Here is a 25,298-nt window from a genome sequence, read left to right on the forward strand (position 1 = left end):
TATAAGAGATAATTCAGCTTCACTTTGTATTGGAAGTTACGCAGGCCAGGTGTACCCCCAGTTCATGCCCATATACCTATAGCCTAGAGAATGTATATCTTTTTATATTGGAATGTATTGCAATGCATCTGTTGTGGCCATATTTTCATCTTAATGAAAACAGCAATACAAAGTGAAGAAGATTAATTATCTCTTAACATACACAGACATATCTTTCCAGTAATAGCTGTCCAACTTTCTAGCAATATATAAATCAAAATGTTCCTCCTAACTGCTGTTACCTGTGGTTCTTCTGTTGCTTGCAACTGTATATGCCACTCACTTCAGGTTAGGATTTCCTGTGATGTGATGATGAGTAGGCACTGGCAGCGTATCACTCAGTGGCTCGGCCACTGCCTGCACTGAGTGGGTGGTGCCAGCCGGGTCTACATAACACATACACAGGCAGGCAGCCAATCACCGAAGAGGAGCAGCAGAACGGCCGAGCCATCTCATCCGATCATTGGGACGGGGGTGAGGGAGGGACATCAGATGTGTCAGAACAGAGATCAGCCGGCTGACTTGGAAAAAGTCAGCCGTGGCCACTGCGGACACTGTAGTTTTCAGAAGGGGCAATTGCCCCCCCCCGCCCCTATCTGTGAATACCCATGGCAGTGTGTTGAGTTATTTTGAGGGGACAGCAAACCTACACTGTTATACAAGCTGTACACTCACTACTTTACATTGCAGGAAAGTGTCATTTCTTTAGTGTTGTCACATGAAAATATAATAATAAAATATTTACAAAAATGTGATGGGTGTACCCACTTTTGTGAGATACTGTCATTACATAGTCAGGTTGAAAAAAGACTAAAGTCTATCTAGTTCAACCAAAAAGTACAGTTACATTACAATTCGATACAGTAAGAATCAGAGGGCCCTGCTTGCGAGAGCTAAAAGAGGATTTCGATTCTTAACCTCACCCAAAAGGGAACATTCTGCTTTAAGACCTCCTTCCCTGCTCCTCTTTGACATTTGGCAATTTTTTTTTTGAGGGGGAGTACCTGTTTTTTACAGGTACCCGCTTCCACTTCTGCTCGGAAGTTCTCCTTCCCTCCTCCATCCCAGCAGACTTCTGGAACACGTCATAGGTCCCAGAAAACTGTAGGACCATTCACAATGAGCAGTGCAGCTTGCGCATGCACAGTGGGAATACTGCTGTGAAGCCACAAGCTGTTGCAACAGGGTGCCCATAGTTAAGATGCCAGCGCCAGGGGCCGAAGACAGTCCCCGCCGCTCCCTCAGGTGAGCACAGCAGTGGATGCTTTGGACAGGTAAATGTCTGTTTAATAAAAGTCAGCAGCTCCAGTTTTTGTAGCTGCTTACTGGAGCTCCTCTTTAAGCACAAGTTATCAGCTAATCAGAATCCATGGTTTATTCTGGTTAGTTTTTATTAGTTATAGTAGGGATTAGAGCTCTTTTTTTAAATGAAGTCAGTAGATTTTATTTGATAGGGTAGGCAGGCAAACTTTATGTCCTGATGTATGGTCTTCCTGTCATTGCATTTATTATAGAACTCACAAGGGAATACAGTAGTGATCAATTTGTGCTCTGGGTTGTGACCTCTGAGCTGATGCAGGAAATGTATGTCATATGAAAAATATTGACAGAAGGATTAGACTGCTGTAAGACAAAGACCTAGCTATATTGGTTGGGTGCCCAAATGTAACCCTTGGACCTGGCCCCTACAATGCTGACATATCATACAAATATCATACATATATGTATATCATACATATATTGTGGTCCACACTCCTTCCAGTCTACTCCAGTGGTCCACTCGCTTAGGTTCAGTTACCCTGATCTAATTGCAGCTTTCTCCAGCCACAAACTCCATCCTCCAACCTCTACGTATCTTCTGTATCCTGTAATGGCATAAGGTTGGAATCTGGAACCGCCACAGAGGGCATAAGCATCCATGTGACTCTCTGGGAGATGTCAAATGAAGGAGACTACAAGAAAAACAGAAATGGAAGACATCCTCACCACATGTGTGCGCGCCTTCCATTTCTGTTTTTCTTGTATTTCCTTTCGGATTACCCCATCTAAGGAAGGCAGCATCCACCCAGTTTTTGATACCATGTATACCTTTCACACCACCATTTTATTTGACATCTGTTAATCCACACCTTGGAAGACCTATTAGCTCTGGAAGTGACTGTGTTTTTTGTATCTCAAATGAAGAAGAATCTGATGCAAGCTGCAGTGTTGGAATGCATTAAAGCAGGGGTCTCCAAACTTTCTAAAGAAAGGGCCATTTTACTGTCCTTCAGACTTTAGGGGGCTGAACTGTGCCCAGTGGGAGTAAACAATGCCCGATCTGGTGTTGTTAGGAGGAATTAGTCCCGTTGTTGGTGTCAGTGGTAGGTATTAGTCCCTGTTGTTGGTGTCAGTGGCATGAACTAGTCCCCGTTGTTGGTGTGAGTGGCAGGACTTAGTCCCGTTGTTGGTGTCAGTGGCAGGAATTGTTGGTGTCAGTGGCAGGAATTAGGCCCAATGGTGTCAGTAGCAGGGATTAAGCCCCATGGTTGGTATCAGGAATAATGCCTTGAGGGCCAGATAAAGGCAAGCAAAAGGGCCACATCTGGCCCCAGGGCCGCAGTTTGGGGGCAACTGGATTAAAGGCCAACACACACAGGCTACTGGAAAGCTGACCATAATCCATTTTTATTGCAGGGAAGCTCCATTTGAATTGTTTTAAGTGATTGACAGAGTCATTTTAAGTAAATCTATCTCCCCCTATGTGCATATCTACAGGTGATGTAAGGAGTGTCTCGGAAATGCAATTTATGTACCTGTATGTATACTAAATGACCAAAAGTATTGGGACACATGCCTTTACAAGCACATGAACTTTGATGGCATCCCAGTCTTAGTCCGTAGGGTTCAATATTGAGTTACAGCTTCAACTCTTCTGGGAAGGCTGTCCACAAGGTTTAGGAATGTGTCTATGGGAATGTTTGACCATTCTTCCAGAAGAATGTGAGGTAAGTCAAATTCCTCCATCCCAAACTTGCTCATACATGTCTTTATGGACCTTGCTTTGTGCACTGGTGCGCAGTCACGTTGGAACAGGAAGGGGCCATCCCCAAACTGTTCCCAAAAAGTTGGGAGCATGAAATTGTTCAAAATGTCTTGGTATGCTGACACCTATAGAGATCTCTTCACTGGAACTAGGGGGCCAAGCCCAACCCCTGAAAAACAACCCCGCACCATAATCCCCCCTCCACCAAATGATTTGGACCAGTGGTCAAAGCAAGATCCATGAAGACATGGGGTGGAGGAACTTGACTGGCCTGCACAGAGTTCTGTCCTCAACCTGATAGAACACCTTTGCGATGAATTATAGCGGAGACAGCAAGCCAGGCCTACTTGTCCAACATCCGTGCCTGACCTCACAAATGCGCTTCTGGAAGAATGGTCAAACATTCCCATAGACACACTCCTAAACCTTGTGGACAGCCTTCCCAGAAGAGTTGAAGCTTTTATAACTTCAAAGGGTAGGCCAACTCAATATTGAACCCTACGGACTAAGGCTGGATTCACACCTATGCATTTTTAGTGCTCTTTGCATTTTGCAGATTTGCACTACAGAACGTGTTCCATAGAAAACCATGTTAAATGGACTGTAGTGCAAATCTGCAAAATGCAAAAAGCACTAAAAATGCATAGATGTGAATCCAGCCTAAGACTGGAATGCCATTAAAGTTCATGTGCATGTAAAAGCCAGGTCACAATACGTTTAGTAATATAGTGTATATTCACCAAGCATCTGCTGTTGATGGGACCTAAGGACAGGTTTGGGGCAATTGGCTATGAGCTACTGTGCTTTAACATGTGACCCATATAAAGGAACTGAGCTTGGAATGGGTAAGGTAATAAACAAGGGCCAGATGGCTGACCAGTTTATGCTTGTCTGGAATTTCTTGAAAGGCAAGAAACTTTAAGCCGTCTGCCAGCACACCTGCTAGATTCAATATAACATCCAGTTTACTGACAAGTAGGAAGATAGCCTACAGTTTTGCAGGGGAGAAAGTAAAAACCCACCCGCTTAAATATATACAGTACAAGTAATTTAGTCTTACTTGCTTTTGATCTATAAATCATTGTATAATATATTAGGATAGGGCATTCCAGTGTCCTTGTTGAAATCAGGGCCCATTCTCACCACTATGACGCATTAGACTCCAAATATGTTAATGCAGCATTTTTGATAGCGCACCACAATTCCTGTTAACATGTTGACATGTGCTACGCTGCCAAGTATGTCTGTTGGCAGTGTAAGTTGGGGTGCCATTCAGTGTGAACGGACCCTTAAAGTAGGTGCTAATTGGGTGGTTTTGCCATTTCTATAATTACATGATCAGTAGTATTATAAAGTATAAAATGTATCTTGTCATAAAACAAATAAAAATAAATGTAATATAACTTCAAGTGGTTCTAAAGAATATTTTTTTTTTACCTAAAATAAAAACATATTACACTTACCTGCTCTGCAATAGTATTGCACAGAGCAGCCTCGATCCTTCTGTGTCTGCCACCATAGCAAGTGGCTTGCTATGGGGGTGAGGGTGCAGTCTCACTCCCGAGTTTGGCTGTGTGCATCCATTTTGCCCTCAGTATTTCAATACAGTAATTTTATTAATTAGGAATTTATTTACATTTTACTATTAAGTTAAGACTTGTTTACACTTGCAGTGGCCTCTGAATAGTAATTTGCGGTGGATTGCTTTTTAGAGGAAGGTTTGGCTGACAGGCATTTGGGAGGTCATCCAGCCTCTTCCTGAATGCCTGTTTTTTTTTTTCCTGATAAATGAACGGGGGTTTTAAATGGAAATACCACATTGTGACCATGAGCCTAGCGTGAATAGATCACATTCACCAGAGGTACTACCTGACAAATGTGAAAAAAGCGATCATTTTTGCCACACCATGAAGCAAAACATAAAGCCAGCTATAGACGTCAGAAACCAGCCCAACATTAAAACCATGTATAGACAGACTGAATGTACCTAAGTTGATCGATCAACTTAAGTACAATAAGCCTTGCTGGATTTTAAATGTAATTATCACTAGTGGCTGTTATAGCCGCTAGAAATAACACTGGCTTGGAAGGAGGGATTCCCCTATCAACACTGTTGAGGGGGAATAGAGCAAGTTTCTTTCTTGCAGTCCGTGGTTGCAGGAAAGATATTCACTCTATGGCGGACTTAATGGCCACATGTGTACATGTGTGAAAGTCAGCAGCTACAAATACTGCAGCTGCTGACTTTTAATAATCAGACATTTACCTGTCCCAGGGTCCAGCGATATGGGGGAATGAAGCCCTGCTCGTCTCCCCCTTCTCTCTGCAGCGCCGGCATTGTCACTGTGGGTGCCTGGCTGTGCCTTCACAGCAGGGCACGCGCTGCACGTTGTGACTGGCCGGGCAATTATCTAGGACCTGTTATGTGCCCCAGATGATTGCCGAGAGGGAGGGGGAGAGGTGATCTCCCTTCTGGCACCGCGGAGCCCCGGCAGGAAGTGGGAGCTGAAACCCTCTAAAAAGGAGGTTTCTGCTCCTCCCCCCACCACAAAAAAATGACATGCCAAATGTGGCATATCAGGGGGTCACCTTCCCTTAAAGTGGAAGCTCTATTTTTGGGTGGAACTCTGCTTTAAGGCTCCATTTACACTTGTACAATTGCAAAGTTGTGCAACTTTAACGCAACTTTGGCGCAACTTGGATAGGTGCTACTTGGATGTGAATTGTTGTCCCTCTACAAAGTCAGACCCATTGTTGCATGTAAAACATTCAGGTATGACTTTCATGCAACTTTTGAGGGTTAACGCTAAGGTCTATGGCCCTCAAGTTGCATGAAAGTTGGACCAAAGTAGTGCATGAAATACTTTGAAGTCTCTATGACTTTAGGAGGCACATGCAGTATATGAATGGTTATCATGGGGTACGACTTGTCATGCAACTTTGATGTCCAAAGTCATATGACAATTCACACAAGTATGAATGAGGTGTAAAGGCATAGTTTGCCTTTAGCAAAGAATCGCCTATGCAGGTAGATGGTGTCTATAGATATAAACAAACTGTACAGCTTTAAAAAAGTAGGTATATTTACTTATCTCCTGAAGCCTGACTTAGACTCCATTCACACTTTTATGCCTTCAAAGTAGCGACTTCGGAGTGCAACGTTCCTTCAACTTTGACGCAATTTTCTTGCAACCAGTAATGATAGCACAACTGTCGCATGTATAACATTACACACCTTTTTAGGGTTTACATTGCAGTCTATGACACTCAAGTTGCATGGAAGTCGCACATTAAACTTTTTGAAGTCTCTGTGACGTTAGGCATACATATTTCAATGGTTGTCATTGAAAAACATGGGGTGTGACTCGTCATGTGACTTTAGTGTCCAAAGTTGCATAGCAAGTTGCACAAGTGTGAAAAGAGCCTTTTTCCCCAAAGCGTCAGACTTTTGTCCGAAGGGCGTTGGCCAGGAACTTGTCTTGCATACAAACGGCACACAATTGTTGGCCAACAAACACGAACTTAGTGACGTACTACGTGGCTTTTCAGCTCTTTAGTGATTCCCTTTGGGCACCTTCTATTAATGTTGTGTTTGGTGAGCATTGATTCCGAATACAAAAATCTGACAACAGACCATTGCCCGCAGAACATTTATAAGCCTGCCATCCAACATTTTGTCCACGGAAAATCCAACAACAGTTGTCCAATGGAGCGTACAAATGGTTGCATTTTAGGCCAACAGTCTGTCAACACACAGTTTACGTCTGAAAATCTGATTGTGTGTACGAGGCTTTAGTGCTCTTGGTGCTATAGGTAAATGGTCAGTCACAGTGCTGCTGGGTACATCAATGAGTCAATCACAATTAAACTAGAGAGGTATTTTTTTTTAACACTTTATTACAAAAAGGCTTGTGGAGCAATAATATGTTATGTCTTTTTTTAGACAAAAGGTATCAATAGCCTCCTTGTGAAACATTTCATTGTTATTTCAATATGGACAGTATTTTTATGGCACAATCATTTAAAGCGATGCTTATAACATTCCATAACCATACCATACTCATGTGCTAGGGGCAGAGTAGCTAATTACCTCCTTAAGGTCACATGGAGGTAATGTTGGATTCCAATGAGGATCTTTTGCAGCTCTCGTGTTCCATCCTCCATGGACGTCTCCCCGTTTCCCTGGGGCACATAGCAGAACAACACTTCTTTTATATCCAGAAGGGATTGTTAAATTCTTTGAATCTTTCTAGTGCATTTCTCTGTGGATTTTGATTGTAATCCACTTAGTTAAAGGATTTCTTTTTAATAAGAATGTTATATTTACCTGCTGTCAGGGCTGGACTTACCATTGGGCTTGACTGGGCTCAAGCCCATGGGCCCTGCCCAATAGGGGGCCCCACCGAGATACATAGCCGAGTGTACTCGGCTCGGCTCACAGTCACGCCCAGTCCCGCCCTATGATGGACATAACACAGGGACTGGGAGTGACTGTGAGCCGAGCCGAGTACACTTGGCTACTCTCGGCTCTGCTCGGGACTGCAAGAGGACCCGAGAGCTGCCGAGATGCACAGGACACTATCTCGGTGGCACCATTTTTAAACTTCAAGACTGCAATTACAAGGCTGCAAATAACAAGGCTACACTGACAAGGCTGCATTGATGGGCATTTAAATGTAAGTTTTTTTTCTTAAAATTCCCTCCTGAACTTGGGGTGCGTGTTACACGCCGTTAAACACTATAATGTATAGAAGGTAGAGCCCGAAAGTGACTCAAGCCCAGGGGCCCCCAGCACCCTAAGTCCTGCCCTGCCTGCTGTGTACATTGTTATTGCACAGATCAGCCCTGATTCTCTTCTCCTGAGATCTCCTATCAGCACTCTCCACTCCACCTCTTTTGTGTGTGTCACAATTGCAAGCTTTAGGGGCACACAGTATAGGCATGTTCACGAGCCAGGCTGTTGTAAAGCCACTGTGTTTTCTTCATAGAAACCCCTAGTGTCCGATAATGTTATGTGCCCAGTCTATGTGTTTTATAAAAAAAGGCTTTTTTATACCTTACATTAAAGCGGCGCTTGGCACTCATGTAACTGCCTGCCTCTCTGCTCTTTTCAATCTGACAGCTACAGTTGGAGGGGCTGAATCCCCCGCTGATGTCAGCCGAGAGGGGGGGGGGGGGGCGAGAGAGGCGGGCGGTCATGTAAGCATCGATCGGCGCTCTGAAATAAGGTATAAAACAGTTTTTTTTTTTATAAAGCACACACACAGGGCACATAACATTATCAAAAAGAGAGGATTGTATGAAAATTTAGTCATTTTAGCAACAGGAGGGGAGGGGAGGGACGGCACTGAGGCGAGATGACAGGCAGACAGGGTGGGAGGGGGGGGGGACAAAGGAGAGCTGCAGATGAGGGAGGCACGTAAACTGACCACGGTATCAAGGCTCAGCAGCCATGATAAACCATGGTCAGTTTACGGGGGGTAGGGCAGAACCAGTCAGGATCAGCCAGGTATTTTAGATGCCAGAAAGGACCAAATTACATGGCACAAGCACTGTGCTGTTATTCATGCTTTAAAGAAACAGAATCCATAAGAAAAAAAAATAATTCTAGGGTAACAACTACTTTAAGCCATATAAACAAAAAAGTGTCTATATAAGTGATTTATACTTTATAGATATGTTTTGAAATTTTCCAGTGTAGTCTGCAATCAATAAAAACAACAGAGTATAAGCATTTCCCTTATTATTATACTTGTGATGATTTTAAGCTGGGTACACACTGGCTGAAAATCAGCAGGGACCGTCTGACTTTTGGTCAGTGTGTACAGCTGCCTGTCTTACAGAAGCCAGTCTAATGTCGAAGGGACATGCTGGAAAACCAGCATCCAATCAGAGATTGCAGCCAATGGCTAGCAGATGGGTAGTCCGAATATAATGGCACAGCAAGGAGGATTTGTTGGTATGGCCATCTATCAGTTTTTCCTTCAGGCTGCTGGTTTGAATGGAAAAAATAAACTTGCAGTGTGTACCAGGCTTTTGAGTATTTGGGACTAGGGATGGGCCGAACGGATCCCTGTTCAATTCGCACCAGAACTTTCTAACACTGCGAAAGTTCGGACATGAATAACGCACCCCATTAAAGTCATTGGGACCTGAACTTCAAAAAACAAAAGTGCCCATTTTGAAGGCTTATATGCAAGTAATTGGCCATTCAATGGTTATAGGGGTCCGGGTCTTGCTCTGGGGGAAATGTATCAATAAAAAAAAAGTTTGTGGAAAAACTTCATTTTTAAATGAGCAGCGATTTTTTGATTTTTACAGTGAAAGCTTAAAAATTAAAAGTTCCTTCCAATGTAGTGCCTTGGGGGTCCCCTTAGTCTACCTGTAAAGTGGCACATCTGTACCATGTCTACAATCTGCTGCAGAAATAATTGCATTCATAAAGCCAAAAAAAAAAGACATTTTCCCTGCAAACCGCCTTTATTTTGCTCAGCAATATTTTGACAAAAGAGTGCCTGCAGTGGAACAATGGCAAGCAGGACTCTCTGATTCCTCCTGTATTGAATTGTTTTGTAACTATACTGTCTGCCCTCATGTTTGTTGCGCAAACTGTTGGCACTATATAAATTCTGTATAATAATAATAATAGGATAACATAAATATACAGTATCTATTATTTATAAAAGAATGCCTATTGTAGGATCATGCCCTTTAATATGTGTAATGCAAGATTAATGGAGTGGAAGAATATTCTGCATTGCACACAAAGTCGGCCCTTCGTTTAGTTTGCTGCTAATGGTCCTTTTGGGATATTATTGGTTTTTGAGTGTTCTTTTCCACTAGTGATTATCTATTAGTGGTATATTACGCCTGCGGCATCTTTGATCCGACGAGCTTCTTTAATCTCCACAGATACAAGGCTAAAAATAAACTCTGCATCTTTATATTTGACTTTTTAAAATTGTAATCACTCTTGTTGCCTATGTGGTAGTATATAGATTCTGCGAACATTACAGCACTAAAAAGTGATGATGTACTTCACATTACTTTGCATTTGATTTGGAATGTCATAAACTGTCCTAGACAGATCAATTTGTCTTCCACTTCTAGGAAATTTTGATATAATTGATGTGACCATAGTCCCTTAAGATGCCGCACTTCATATTCAGTACTTTGTGATCACTTATTATTTCTAAATAGTAACTCTGTGCAAAACAGGTAAACAGGTTGGATGGTGCATGTCCTTACTCTTCAGCAAAAAAATAAAAAGGAAAAAATGGGTGAGCAGAGGGAGATTCTATCTCCTACAGAGTCTCAGAGAGGGAATACAATGCCTTAAAAAAGTATTCATACCCCTTCCACATTGTGTCATGTTACAACCAAAAATGTAAATGTATTTTATTGGGATTTTATGTGATAGAAAAACACAACGTGGCACATAATTGTAAAGTGGAAGTAAAATAATAAATGGTTTTCAACATTTTTTACAAGTAAATATGTGAAAAGTGTGGCGTGCATTTGTATGGCGCCCCCCTGAGTCACTACTTTGTAGAACCACCTTTCACTGCAATTACAGCTGCAAGTCTTTTTGGGGATGTCTCTACCAGCTTTGCACATATAGAGAGAGTGACATTTTTGCCCATTCTTCTTTGCAAAATAGCTCAAGCTCTCTCAGATTGGATGGAGAGCGTCTGTGAACAGCAATTTTTAAATCTCACCACATATTCTCAATTGGATTTAGGTCTGGACTTTGACTGGGCAATTCTAACACATAACTATGCTTTGATCGAAATAATTCTATTGTAGCTATGTCTGTATGTTTTGGGTCATTGTTCTGCTGGAAGATGAACCTCCAGCATAGTCTCAAATCTTTTTCAGACTCTGACAGGTTTTCTTCTAAGATTGCCCTGTATTTGGCTCCATCCAGCTTCCCAACAACTCTGACCAGCTTCCCTGTCCCTGCTGAAGAAAAGCATCCCCACAACATAATGATGCCACCACCATGTTTCACGGTGGGGATGGTGTGTTCAGGGTGATGTGCAGTGTTAGTTTTCCACCACACATAGCGTTTTGCTTTTAGGCCAAAAAGTTCAATTTTGGTCTCATCTGACCAGAGCACCTTCTTCCACATGTTTGCTGTGTCCCCCACATGGCTTCTCGCAATCTGCAAATGGGACTTCTTATGGCTTTCTTTCAACAATATAAAAAATGAGCCCTCGCGCCACTAGGTAATAAAGTGACTAAAGTGAATAAATATCTAAATATGTGTTCAACAAATAAATAGAAAATATGCAAAAAAGATAAATAGCATGTAAACCATAAAGTGATAAAAAGTGCAAGTGCTAATTAATAGTGCAAAAAATGCAGCGGGACAAAATAGTGAACACAAACTATCAAGTGAAATGAATAAAACAAAGAGTCCTGCGCAAGACTCTGCACAGGACTCTTTGTTTTATTCATTTCTTTCAACAATGGCTTACTTCTTGCCATTCTTCCATAAAGGCCAGTTTTGTGGAGTGTGCAACTAATAGTTGTCCTGTGGACAGATTCTCCCACCTGAGCTGTGGATCTCTGCAGCTGCTCCAGAGTTACCATGGGCCTCTCGGCTTCTTCTCTGATTAATGCTCTCCTTGCCCGGCCTGTCAGTTTAGGCGGACGGCCATGTCTTGGTAGGTTTGCAGTTGTACCATACTCTTTCCATTTTTGGATGATGGATTGAATAGTGCTCCATGAGATGTTCAAAGCATGAGATATTTTTTTATAACCTAACCCTGCTTTAAACTTCTCCACAACTTTATCCTTGACCTGTCTGGTGTGTTTCTTGGCCTTCATGATGCTGTTTGTTCACTAAGGTTCTCTAACAAACCTCTAAGGGATTCACAGAACAGCTGTATTTATACAGAGATTTAATTACACACAGGTGGACTCTATTTGACTAATTAGGTGACTTCTGAAGGCAATCGGTTCCACTAGATTTTAGTTAGGGAGTAAAGTCGGCTGAATACAAATGATATTTATTTGTAAAAAAAAAAATGAAAACCATTAATCATTTTCCTTCCCACTTTGTGTTGGTCTATCACATAAAATCCCAATAAAATACATTTACATTTTTGGTTGTAACCTGACAAAATATGGAATATTTCAAGGGGTATGAATACTTTTTCAAGGCACTGTATCAGGCCATTTAGGTTTCAGCACCCTCTCAAAAGGTCAGTATAGCTTTCTAATTGCACAGGGTATTGCTGCTCCAATTGTTTATACCCTGTAACAGGGTGACTTTTATACCCAGCTTTTATTAATCTTTTGTGATGGCTTGTGGTGACAGGACAGAATGTGACTGTTGAATATGCACCCAGACGGCACTGCTTGTATCTGCTGAAAGATGCACATACTATCTCTGCTATTGCACCTTATGTAATGATGGTTGAAAGTCACAAAATGATACATTGAGTCTTTTGTTACTTTAAAAAAACAAAAAAACTATGAAAAGTGTATTTTATGATAAAACTTTTTTTTTTGCTTTTTTGTTTTGGATAGAGTGTGATTCTGTCATTTCCCCTAGTTGTTCCCAAGACAGTGATTTTAACCCTTCTCTACTCTCTCCAAAAGAAATTCCTATTGATATACTTTAAAGTGTAATTCAACTAACTATGCTTAAAACTGCCCCCCAACATCTAACTAATCTGAATAAGTAAGATGTACTGTATATACGTGCCTATTTTAAGCCGGCTTCAGTCCAGTTACACAATCCCCTGTGTCAGTCAGTGGCAGCTGCAGAGGAGAGGAGAGAGTGTTCTGACAACGGCTGGTAAAGTAGCTTTATTGGCCCATTCGTTGTCGGTGCTCCCTCCTCTCCCCTGAAGCGATGCTGGCTGACCCAGGGTAGCCAGATCACGTTACCAGATGAGAGCGGCCCGAAAATAGGTAATTGTACACATCTTTCTGACCCTTGTAATTAGCCTAGGTGTTAGGAGGGGGGGGGGGGGGAATAGTTTTAAGGCTTGTTAGGCATATGGCCAGAATTTCGATGAACAGCACAAGCATTAACCCAGCCCTCGCAAATTCTGACTGCATTGTGCTTAACACCAAAACAAATGTTGGTATTGGGAGCCCAGTAGATTAATATATAAAACAAAGTGGTGCTACCATACTCAATATAAATTGGGTGTAACCAAAAAGGACATATACCAAATATAAAGCAAGAAAAGATTCAAACACCCAAAAAGCTACCTGTGCAAAAAAGTTTATTGAGCATAAAAAATAGGACAAATAATGAACAACTTCACAAATCCCATGACCCCTCCCCAACCCACTGATCCCCCTAAACAACCCCCACAGAGTGTCCCCAGAATCTCCCCACACCCCAAACCCCCTCCCACCGCACAAACAAGCCGGGGAGCTGGGGCATCCTCCATATCCCTAACTAGTCTCCCTACCCCCTAATACTGTGATTTTATCGTGATTATATATAGTCAGTGCCATCTAGTGGACATAATGTGGTATTTTTTCTGATTGAAGAAGTATTCAAGCGGTTTTAAAGCGGAGGTCCACCCTAAAATGGACCTTCCGCTCATCGGATTCCTTCCCCCCTCCGGCGCCACAATTGGCACCTTTCAGGGGGGAGGGGGGTGCAGTTACCTGGATAATCCAGGTAACTGCACCCACTTCCGGGCTAGCTCTCTGCGGAAAGGGGCGTACATTACGCCCCTTTCCGCAAGTGCCCGCCCCCTTCCGCAAGTGCCCCGCTGCCTGCTGGGAAACACACAGATCCCAGAGGCAGCGGGGACCGTCTCATTGCGCAGCGCGGCTCGCGCATGCGCAGTAGGGAAACGGGAAATGAAGCCGAAAGGCTCCCTTTCCTGATTCCCATACCCAAGATGGCGGCGGCAGCACTCGAGTGTCGTTCTAGAGATCGGCTTCGGGTGCCGACATCGCGGGCGCACTGGACAGGTAAGTGTCACTATTTTAAAAGTCAGCAGCTGCAGTATTTGTAGCTGACTTTAAAAAAAAAAAAACACGGAGTCCCGGCGGACTCCCGCTTTAAAGGATAAACTTTTCAAATGAAAATAATAAACATGTTATACTTACCTGCTTTGTGCAGTGGTATGGCACAGAGTGGCCATGAACCTCCTCTTTTAGCTGCTTCCTATGGTGGCACATCTGCGTCGCCTCTGAGCCGAGCTGTGCCCATCTATAGACACACATAGCACAACTCAGCCCCCTCCTGCTCCGTCCTCACAGGATTTGATTGACAGCAGCAGAAGTCAATGGGGGGTGGGGAACCAGTGCTGCTGCAGATGAGCACAGAATTGGATTGGATTTTTTTATTTATTAATTAGCCTCTTTGTGTATTCATAGCCAACATGTTTTCTTTCAGATTTAGAAAACATAGGGACTGGTTAAAACCTCTATTTTGAAGGATACAGAAAGAAAGATGAGGAGATCTCTCCTCTCTTAGACAATTGTCACCAGAAAAGGTGTCCCCAGTGGGAGAATTATCTTCTACTCCTGTTATGGTGACAAGTGTAAGATTTTGGACTTCCCATCACTTTCTATTTCAGTGATGATAACTAGCAGGCGAATTTTCCTAGTGGAGACACAGAAAGCTATACAAATTTAATAGGGGTTTTTAAACCTTCCGCTCTCCATCCAAAACAGAAGAAAAAATTAGGATTCAATTATACTTGTGGAACCTAAGGGGTTAAACCTCCATATTGTGTAAAAAGGCTGTTTGATCCTGTATTCTCTGATCCTTCTTCCACAGTTCCCAATCCAACCTGCTGATAGAATAGAGCCTTGTGTGCACTCTGCACATGCTCAGTTTGGTGTGTATTGCTACAGATTGTTTTTTTTTTTTTGGAAGGGTGCATGTGATCAGCACAGGGCCAATCGGCACTGTCTAGACAGAGGGTCAGGGTCATACAGAGCATAGGACAGTCAGAGCAGAATGTAAAGCTACATGCTTTAACCAGTGCTTGGCCGCGCGGCCCCCCCTTCCCCAAGGCACCCCCCATGTTGAGGGCACGCGGCCTGGTATGGCTAAGGAGGGGGGGGTGCTCGCTCGCCCCCCTTTCCTGGCCGGCCGGGTAGCGTGCTCGGACAAGGGTCTGTTGTGGACTTGGGGGGGGGACCCCCACGCCGATTTTTTTCGGCGTTGGGGTTCCCCTTTAAGTCCATACCAGGCGGCGGGGCCAGCGACGTCTCCTTCGCGGGCCCAGCATACCTGGAGACCCGCTCGAAATGAGCGGACTTTTCTCCGGGCGGGAAAAGTCCGCTCATTTCAAAAGTACGGCGGACTGGCATACACACGGCCGGATTGTCCGCCGAAATGCGAGTACGGCGGGCAGATTGTTGTGCAAACCAAAATTCTAAGTCCACCGTACTGTCGGGTCAAAAAAGTATGCCGGAGGCTACACACGGGGGGATTGTTTGCCGGACTTGAGTTTGCCGGACTTTTCCACCGGATTGTTTGATCGTGTGTACGCGGCATTAGAATTCACAAGACTGCTATATACTGCTGATGAGAAAATGCAGTTTATATTTACTAAAATAATTCATTTCCATGTTCTGTATACTGTGGGAGACCAGATATAGTGAATGCAGGGTTCTTTAAAAAAAAAAAAGATGTACATGTCTGTCTAGGCAAATGTTATACTAGGGGTGTTTTTTTTTTTTTCTGTGCCTTTTGTTGTTCTACACTGGTATGTTTTTGTTTTTTTTTCTTTGTATCCATTGGTTGTTTCTGCTATATGTGTGTTATTGTTGTATGTATTTCATGAAACGTAATAAAAATAATCTACAAAAGAAAAAAAAAAAAAAGAAGATAAAATTGTTGCTATACTGCTTTTCATCTTGGCCCATGTAACAGCACTTTGCATTTTGTTCCACAGAGTGAAACTAGTCTTATGAAAGAGAGAGAGCTGCAGCTGGAACTTGCTACAATCAGAGATGAAGTGGGTGAGTGAACATTTAGAACTTTAGCTGTCATATTCAACAAGAAATGTGGAGAGCAGTGCTGATGTCCCAAATGTTATAAGAAACAAAGGCAATGCATAATGTGCAGAAACTCCTGTCGGAGAGATTTTACACGCTTCCAGTTTCAGTATTCAAACAGGAAGTGAGGAAAAATATTATCAAGCTAAAACCATACATGTAAAGCACTAGCCTCATTGTTAACAAACATAGGTAATGTCCCTTTAAATCTACAATACACCTCTGGCAATTTATGTTTGAAATGAAGTCCCAAAAAAGTACTTTTTATATTCAAAATAGCAAAGTGATAAAAAGTCCTCAAATGTGCTTGTGAAAAAAAGATCCAAGTACCCTTGTGCCAGGATGTGAGCAAACCAATTCAGTTGCCACCACCACCACCAAAAAAGATAGCCAAACTTCTTACCCTGTAATATAACCCCTATATCACAAGGAGACAAGGAGGTCAAAAGGCGCATGTTGTTTGGCACTATTCCACACTTCTTCCTGCTCCGGGCCCATTCGGTTGCTTTTCCCGGGATTTCATGGACAACTCTCAAGACCTGCATGGATGCCTTCCAGGGCATACATCCGACCCCACAGAACCTTGGGATTACAGGTTTTCAGCCACTCAAACCGCTACCTCTTCCCGCATGGACCATATCATTAAAAAGGAAGCACACCGCACATAGCGTGATGCTGTTTAAAAACTGCTTTTAAATCATAAGCCTCGTACACACCATTGGATTGTTTGCAAACAAATCTGTGGAATTTTGTCCGAAGGGCGTTGGCACAAATTTGTCTTGTATACACATGGCCAGACAATTGTTGGCCAACAATTACGAATGTAGTGACGTACTAGACATAGACATACTATGTTGTTTTTCAGCTCTTTAGCGCCACCCTTTGGGCTCCTTCTGATAAGTTTGGTGAGTGTTGATTTGCGCTTTTCATTTCACACTTTTCATTTCGCGCCTTTCAGTTAGTTTCTGAACAGCTGTTTGTCAACCAGGCATGTTGCGGAATCGGAGGAGATGACGTGTTATTTATTATTGGCCTTGGAGTTATTGCTTTGACATTATTTTTTGGTTGAATAATGATTTGATTTGGTAGATTTTCTATATTTTTGGATGCATAGAACCCACTTTTTGGTTAAGTGGTTTGGTTATGTCTAATTTTATTTGTTTTCTTTTTTTAATGCACAATAAAAAAAAATGTGGGGAATAATACTTGGCTATGTGTTTTACTTCAAATGACAGTTTTAGAAAATACAATGTAAAATTGACAAGGGACACCAACATAATTGTATCTTTGATCTTAAAAACTACGGGATAATGGTGTTGTGGTAACTTATTATTCTTGGTATCATTAGAAAAAAAAAGCCTTAGAAAATACGTTTGCAGTAACTCCATCAGTATCACCAGCAAAGCAGCTTCATTATTATCCCATTAAAGAATAAGAGAATGTGCGCTGCATTTGGAGATTTCCTAATTTTGTGTCACAAATGTTAATTCTCCATTACGAACGCTAGTTTACAAGACCGACCGCTTCTGGCTTGTCCTTGCTTCCGAGCATACGTGTGTATACTTTGGACTTTTGTCCGACTTGTGTACACGCGCTCAGAAAATCCGACAACACACATTTGTCCGCGGAAAATTTGAGAACATGCCAACGTTTGTTTGCGAAAAATCCAGCAACAGTTGTCGGATGGAGCATACATGCGGCTGAATTTTCGAACATTTCTGATTGTGTGTAAGGGGCTTTAGTGTATATATTTTCAAAAAAGTTTGTGTGCAAAAATCAGCTAACATTAAAATAATAAATTTGCAACATACAAAATGGCGCTATCGGCATCTGTATTAGGCTCGGTTCACACAGGGGCGACTTGTCCAGACGACTTCGCCGCCTGACAAGTCGCGCTCCGTTCTGTACTACGGAACCGTTCTAATAGGAGCGACTCAAGTCGCTCCGACTTAGAAAAAAGGTTCCTGTACTACTTTTGCGGCGACTTCGGGCGACTTGCATTGACTTCTATACAGAAGTCGTTTTGCAAGTCGCCGCTGAGGTCGCGGCAGGTCGCGGCAGGTCGCGGCGCTGCAAGTCGTGCCGCGTACTGTGTGAACCGAGCCTTAGGGTATTTATGTTGGCAGCTTTCTGTTTACATTTTATTTAATGCTGAGTTGTTATTTATAACACATGTTCACACATTGTGGGTAGGTTTTTGTGTTTATTAGCATATAGTTTTTTGGTTTTTAAAAATAGTATCAGTGACAAACTCACTGACTTTCAGTATCAGGTTTAGTTTCTGATTTGTGTATTAGCAGCCTTCCCAGTATTACAATCTAACCAAAAGGAATAGGTTATACCTAGGATATATACCTAAACACGTGTTATTAGCAAGCATTTTTTTAGACCCAATTTGGTCCTAACTGTGTATGCATGAGATGTGGAAGTACTGTCAGGTTTGTAAAGCAATCAAAATAGCTGTTCTTTTTAAAGTCAGAGGTAAAGTAACAGCAAACAGCACACAGGCACCTCTTAAACACCCAAGACATACAACAGCAAACTTCATTGCAAATTTTATTCAGTAAATAAAGATGTTACATTTGCACATTTAACATCTGGCTACAAGTGATTTATACAAAAAATTCATATTCAATATTCATACTTTATATGTACCAGACTAAAAAAAAAATGAAAAAAAAGAATTCATATTTTTTTTAATCCTGAAAATAATCACTAGAAAAAGAAACATACAGAAAAATATAATATATTCCCTTTGACATTACACCGCCATGCACTTTCATTTGTTTTATATGTAGTTCACGTCCCTTTAGTATAAATTGAACATAAACATGCTGCCTGTATTAATGAGTGCAGCTTAATAGTAAAATTTGATTCTGCTGCAGTTTATAAGAACTGTCTCAAGGTTACGGGAGGCTCTCAGATTAAATATCCTGTGTATGAATGACAGTAATACAATAAAACACATTAGAGAGTTGGAATAGTGCAGCTTAACTGATACAGCGGTGTGATCATGTTTCTATGTTGACCCCCTCTGCCATGTTAATGTGAAAGCAATATTTTCCACTACTACTGACATACAGTGACCCTGATTGCATTGCCATGTTTTGTTTGTAATACGGCACTGCATTGTTTTAACTGACAATTGCGTGGTCGTGCGATGCTGTACCCAAAATAAAATTGATGTATTTTTTTTCCCGTAATAGAGCTTTCTTTTAGTGGTATTTGATTTGCACTATACACAAAGAAATACAGACCATTTTGAAAAAAATCTATTATTTTTACTTTCAATATGTTTTTATTTAATATGCGAAGTCAGACAACAAGATAGTATCACAAAAAATACAATCAGTAAACATCAGATCTTAAAAATGTGATTTTCAACATAAATATCAGTTAGGTCCTCCGACAGTGTAATTGGGAGTGCAGTTTCTCAAAACTGTAAATTGAAAATAAACTATATGTGACAAAAATATTGATGAACTGCACATTACTTAGCAACCTAGAAGAGTATAGTGCTTTATCGGCCAGGTCTTGAAATATGCCCCACATTCTGCCAGGCCCATTTACACCTCACCCAGGGAGCCGTTTAGGCCCAAAATCTATTTTTATTTTTTTACTTTCTGCTATAATACATATCCCAAAATAAAATGTAAAAAAAATAAATTTCTTCATCAATTAAGGCTAATTTGTATTCTGCTATATATTTTTGGTAAAAGAATTCCCAATAAGCATATATTGATTGGTTTGCGCAAAAGTTATAGCCTCTACAAACTACGGGATAGATTTCTGAACTTTTTAAATGTTTTTTTAGTAGTAATGACAGCGATCAGTGATTTTTAGCAGGACTGCGACATTGCGGCAGACAAATCTTACCCTAAATGACACTTTTTGGAGACCAGTGACACCACTACAATGATCAGTGCTAAAAAAATGCACTGATTACTGTATAAATGACATCGGCAGGGAAGGGGTTAACATCAGGGCGATCAAAGGGTTAAATGTGTTCCCTCAGTGTGTTTTCTTACTGTGTGAAGGAAGTGCTGACAGGAACAACACAGAGATCGCTGTTCCTGATCACTAGGAACAGCAGATCTCCATGTTTTCCCTGTCAGAACAGGGATCTGGTTTGTTTATATAGGCAGATCCCCATTCTGCCTATCTGTACCGAAATCACGGGTGGCTGGTGGACATCGGGTCCGCTGGGCATGCGCATTGGCTCCTCCTTCATAAAGTGGGCGCGCCCATGGCTGCCAAAAGTTATAAGCAGTAACAGCAATCATCCAGATTGAAGCTGACCCTTTAAATGGATCCGCTGACCAGATCATCCAGGGTGCATGAATATGGAGTGTGGCTGTATGGGAAAGATTCTCACCAAACGGAGTCAGGCTGCGTACACACGGGCGGACTGTTCGCCCAACTTTGTCCGCTGAACAGTGTTTGGGCGGACAGTCCGCTCGTGTGTGGGCTTTCAGCGGACAGTTTCAGCGGACAGTTGGACGAACAAGGTTTTTCGGAAATTCCGTAAAACTGTCCGCTGAAACCTTGTTTCAGCGAACAGTCCGCTCGTGTGTAGGCTTGTTCGTCAAACAAAGTTGCACGCATGCTCAGAAAGGATTTTCACGCCGAAAGTTATAATGCAGTGTATAGGACGTCGTATTTTTCGTCCCGTCGTACGTGCCGTTCACGTCATCGCGCACGGTTTCAGCAAACTGTTCGTTCGTCGTGTGTGGCCATGTCCGTCCATGCTAATTTTGAGCGGACTGTTTGCTGAAACTGTTGGACGGACAAAGTTGGGCGAACAGTCCGCCCGTGTGTACGCGGCCTCAGATACAACTTTCATAGTGTAGTATTAATTTAAAATCTCTGCATGCAATACAAAAAAACAAACAAAAAGTCACCAGCACTTACACTCAGCACTTGGACTCTGTGTGGCAGCATGATATCAGCACTCTAAATTCCACCCTATTGGATATTTGGATTTTTCCCAGACAGTGGACATCCCTTTGTTTGTTGTGTAGAACTCTACAGTGTGATGTATTATACCTTTTCATGTGACAACACTAAATAAATTACACTTTGCTACAATGTAAAGTAGTGAGTGTACAGCTTGTATAACAGTATAACTTTGCTGTCACCTCAAAATAACTCTAAACCGCTGGCAACAAAATTGAGTACACCCCTAAGTGAAAATTTCCAAATTTGGCCAAAAGTGTCAACGTTTTGTGTGACCACCATTATTTTTCAGTACTGCCTTAACTCTCTTGGGCATGGAGTTCACTAGAGCTCCACAGGTTGCCACTGGAGGCCTCTTCCACTCCTCTATGACGACATCAAGGAGCTGGTGGATGTTAGAGACCTTGCTCTCCATCCCCTTTCATTTGAGAATGCCCCACAAATGCTCAATAGGGTTTAGGTCTGGAGACATGCTTGGCCAGTACATCTCCTTTACCCTCAGCTTCTTTAGCAAGACAGTGGTCATCTTGGAGGTGCTCAGCTTCAGTATGTCACAGTACATGTTGGCATTCATGGTTCCCTCAATAAACTGTAGCTCCCCAGTGCCAGCAGCCCTCATGCAGCCCCAGACAATGACACACCTACCACCATGCTTGACTGAAGGCAAAACACACTTGTCTTTGTACGCCCCACCTGGTTGCCGCCACACACACTTGACACCATCTTAACCAAATACGTTTATTTTTGTTTTATCAGACCAGAGGACATGGTTCCAGTAATCCTTGTCCTTAATCTGCTTGTCTTCAGCAAACTGTTTGTGGGCTTTCTTGTCCATCTTTAGATGGGATGGGATGACAGCCATGCAGATCAATTTGATGCCGTGTGCGGAGTATGGTCTGAGCACTGACAAGCTGACCCCCCACCCCTTCAACCTCTGCAGCAATGCTGGTAACACTCGTACATCTATTTCCCAAAGACAACGTCTGGATATGACACTGGGCATGTGCACTCAACTTCTTTGATCGACCATGGCGAGGCCTGTTCTGAGTGGAACCTGTCCTGTTAAACCGATGTATGGTCTTGGCCACCGTATTGCAGCTCAGTTTCAGGGTCTTGGCAATCTTCTTATAGCTTAGGCCATCTTTATGTAGAGCAACAATTCTTTTTTTCAGATCCTCAGAGAGTTCTTTGCCACGAGGTGCCACGTTGAACTTCCTAATGAGAGAGTGAGAGCGATAACACCAAATTTAACAGACCTGCTCCCCATTCACACCTGACACCTTGTAACACTAACGAGTCACATAACACCGGGGAGAGAAAATGGCTAATTGGGCCCAATTTTGACATTTTCACTTAGGGGTGTACTCACTTTTGTTGCCACCAGTTTAGAGATTAATGGCTGTGTGTTGAGTTATTTTGAGGGGACAGCAAATTGACATTGTTATACAAATGTACACTCACTACTTTACATTGTAGCAAAGTGTTATTTCTTCAGTGTTGTCACACGAAAAGATATAATAAAATATTTACAAAATGTGAGGGGTGTACTCACTTTTGTGAGATACTGTATATATACACACTTTTTTATATTTGAGGTGGGAGAGGGATCTTGGATGAGTTCCCACTGTTTTTTTCCCAGGACTTGACCCCTGAACTAATCTACTAAGGACTGTGTCTCTTTGCTTCAAGTTGGGCATCCCATAATCCCCTTGAGCAAGGGACTGACTTCTTGTGTCTGGCAGCCCCTGTGGGGGTAGTGCTACATCCATAAGATCTGGTAATGCCCTCCCATTACAGACTTTTGGCACCAAGTTACAAATGTTTTATCCAATTTGAAACATTCCTCATCACTTACAAAACCATTTCCCTACAGTGGATGTCCTCTTCACTACCCATATTAGCTCTTTGGGACCAGATTGTTAATCAAATAATTCAGTTTGAAGAAGTCATTTTCCAAAAGAGGAAATGCCTTGTAAATTCCTTAGTCTGGGATGTATGGAATGACTTACTTACCTTAACTTACTAACGGAAATTCATACCAAATGAACTGTATGTTTGGGTTAATGGTTTGCTGGGATTGCGAAAAGATGAGAGAAGAAGGATTGCAGTAAATATGATGATTAATGATCCCATGTTATTGTTTTTACTTGACTCTGTATTTGTAGGCCTCAAATAAGTCATAACCAGGAGTCTTTAACACTATATATATATATATATATATATATATATATATATATATATATATATATATATGTGTGTGTATATATATATATATATATATATATGTATATATATATATATATATATATATATATATATATATATGTATATATATGATACACTGGACAAAAAAACTACTTAATTATAACACCTTCAATATTTTACAATATGAATATGCTCTATAAATTTTTTTTATAAAAGGTTTCCAAAGCGTTAAATCTTTAATAGATTACCTGTCAGTCGGCACTCCTGACTTGGGTTTTCAAAATGTTATTAAATCCCTAAGTCATTATACTTATAATTAAAGAAGAGATCCAGTTTAAATCTGACTTGGGTTTTCATGTCTTTTATTAAATGCCCTGGCATTCCTGTGAGTAAAGAAACTCAGGTCTAACAAAGGGAAGTTTTTTTTAATCTCTAATGGCAGTACTGCCAGTTTGCAGATTAGCTCATCCTTTAAATTAAGCTGACTATACACTAGTAGATTTTCAAACATGTGTTCATATATATATATTCGTACAAACATTTGTATGAAAATTCTTTGCACTTTTAAAGCATGAGAGAATGTTGTTCGGAAATTACTTCAAAGGTTTATTTGCTTTTAACATTACATTTTGGAAATTTCCTAAATGAAAACAAAATACACTGTTAGTAATGTGTTCTTCATTTACCCCACTAATGACTAGATATTAGGCTTTATTCACATCTGACCATAGCGGTTTACTGGCATTTTTCTGGCATTTTTTAAAATAATTTTTGCAGCTTTTTACAAGCGTTTTAGAACATTTTGGAAGTGTATTACAAGCGTTTTACAGCTTCAGGCATTTTTGTTCAGCCAATAGACAGCACAAGGGGGAGGAGAGGAAAAGGAAATTGGGGATGGAGAGCTGTTATCAGAAAAAGCACATAAAACCCTAGTAAAATGCTCACGTCAGGCATTTCTATTGAAGTCTTTGGGGTAATTTGGTAATTTGCCAAAAAGAAGCTCATGTACTTTTTGGAGCGACAGGCGTTTTGCTTCAGGCAGGAGAATGCTCAGATGTGAACAGGGGCCATTGAAATAAATACAATTTGGCTTGTTGAACGTTTTAGAGGCTTCAGGCTTGGTTCACACTGCAGCAATAACCCTGCGAATCCACTGCGGGTTCCCACATCGCATGTCTCCTGGCAGCAGTTCACACTGCCCTATGCAAATGGCTGGGCGTTTCAATTAAAAGTTAATGACACCCCCAAATCAGTTTGCATATCGCAGGGCAATCTGCAAATTCGGACAGGAGTCGGATTGCAGGGGGTTTATCTGATTCTGCTGCGGATCACAAAAAGGGTCCTGTGCGAGTTTGGTCCAAATGCGATGCAAATTCAGCCATACTATCTGTATGGCTGAATTTGCATCGTGCAGAGATCGCATGTGATTTGCACTGCAGTGCGGTGCAAATCACATCTGATGTCAGACATCTCTGCAGTGTGGAACTGACACTAAAGCAGAAAATCAAAATTTAAATCTAAAACAAAGACATTTTGGACAAAATTCTACTAGTGTATAGAAAGCAGTAGACAGTCAAAATTTATTTTGGGTCTGCATCTGCTTTAAGATTATGTTGGCTTGAGATGTGCTGTCTGTGCCCTCCACCATCATGAAGGAAGAGCAGGAAGGAGTGGCTCTTAATTTCTATAATCTTTCCATATGTGTATGACAGTTGCAGACATAGGCATGTTTTTTTTCTGAAATTACAGCAGGGTAATGGCTAATTTGTTCTTGAGTGTACCTGTTTCAGATAGTAATACCCGTTTAAATGCCTTTTTGTTAATCCCATGTTTCTTATAACCAGTTATTATTGCTGGCATATTTGGCACTGACAGTGCTCTTTGGTGGTTCACAGGCTCTGAAATGTCAGTTTAAATCCTTATTGATTATGAGATCCTATACTGTAGTCAAAAGATTAACTAAAATATATAAACTTTTAGCAAATTATTGAACTCATTGAAGTTGAAATAAGGCAGTAAATGCTATATTATGACCCCCACCCCTAAACCACTGTTTTCTAAATCTGCCTTGGCTTTTCAT

At 41.6% G+C, this 25,298-nt stretch overlaps 1 protein-coding gene across 1 annotated transcript in view; it reads left to right on the plus strand.

Annotated features, from left to right (window-relative positions):
* The window catches only part of MTUS2 (microtubule associated scaffold protein 2), a 1,194,608-nt gene that overhangs the window by 1,081,980 nt on the left and 87,330 nt on the right, over window positions 1-25,298 (plus strand). The window contains exon 10 of the mRNA XM_077484081.1: window positions 15,955-16,021. Coding sequence (XP_077340207.1) covers window positions 15,955-16,021 — 67 coding nt within the window. The remainder of the gene's footprint in view (window positions 1-15,954; window positions 16,022-25,298) is intronic.

Source organism: Lithobates pipiens, unplaced genomic scaffold, assembly GCF_037356315.1.
Source record: "Lithobates pipiens isolate NorthernLeopardFrog02 unplaced genomic scaffold, aLitPip1_a1.2 Scaffold_16, whole genome shotgun sequence".
Classification (NCBI taxonomy): Eukaryota; Metazoa; Chordata; class Amphibia; order Anura; family Ranidae; genus Lithobates; species Lithobates pipiens.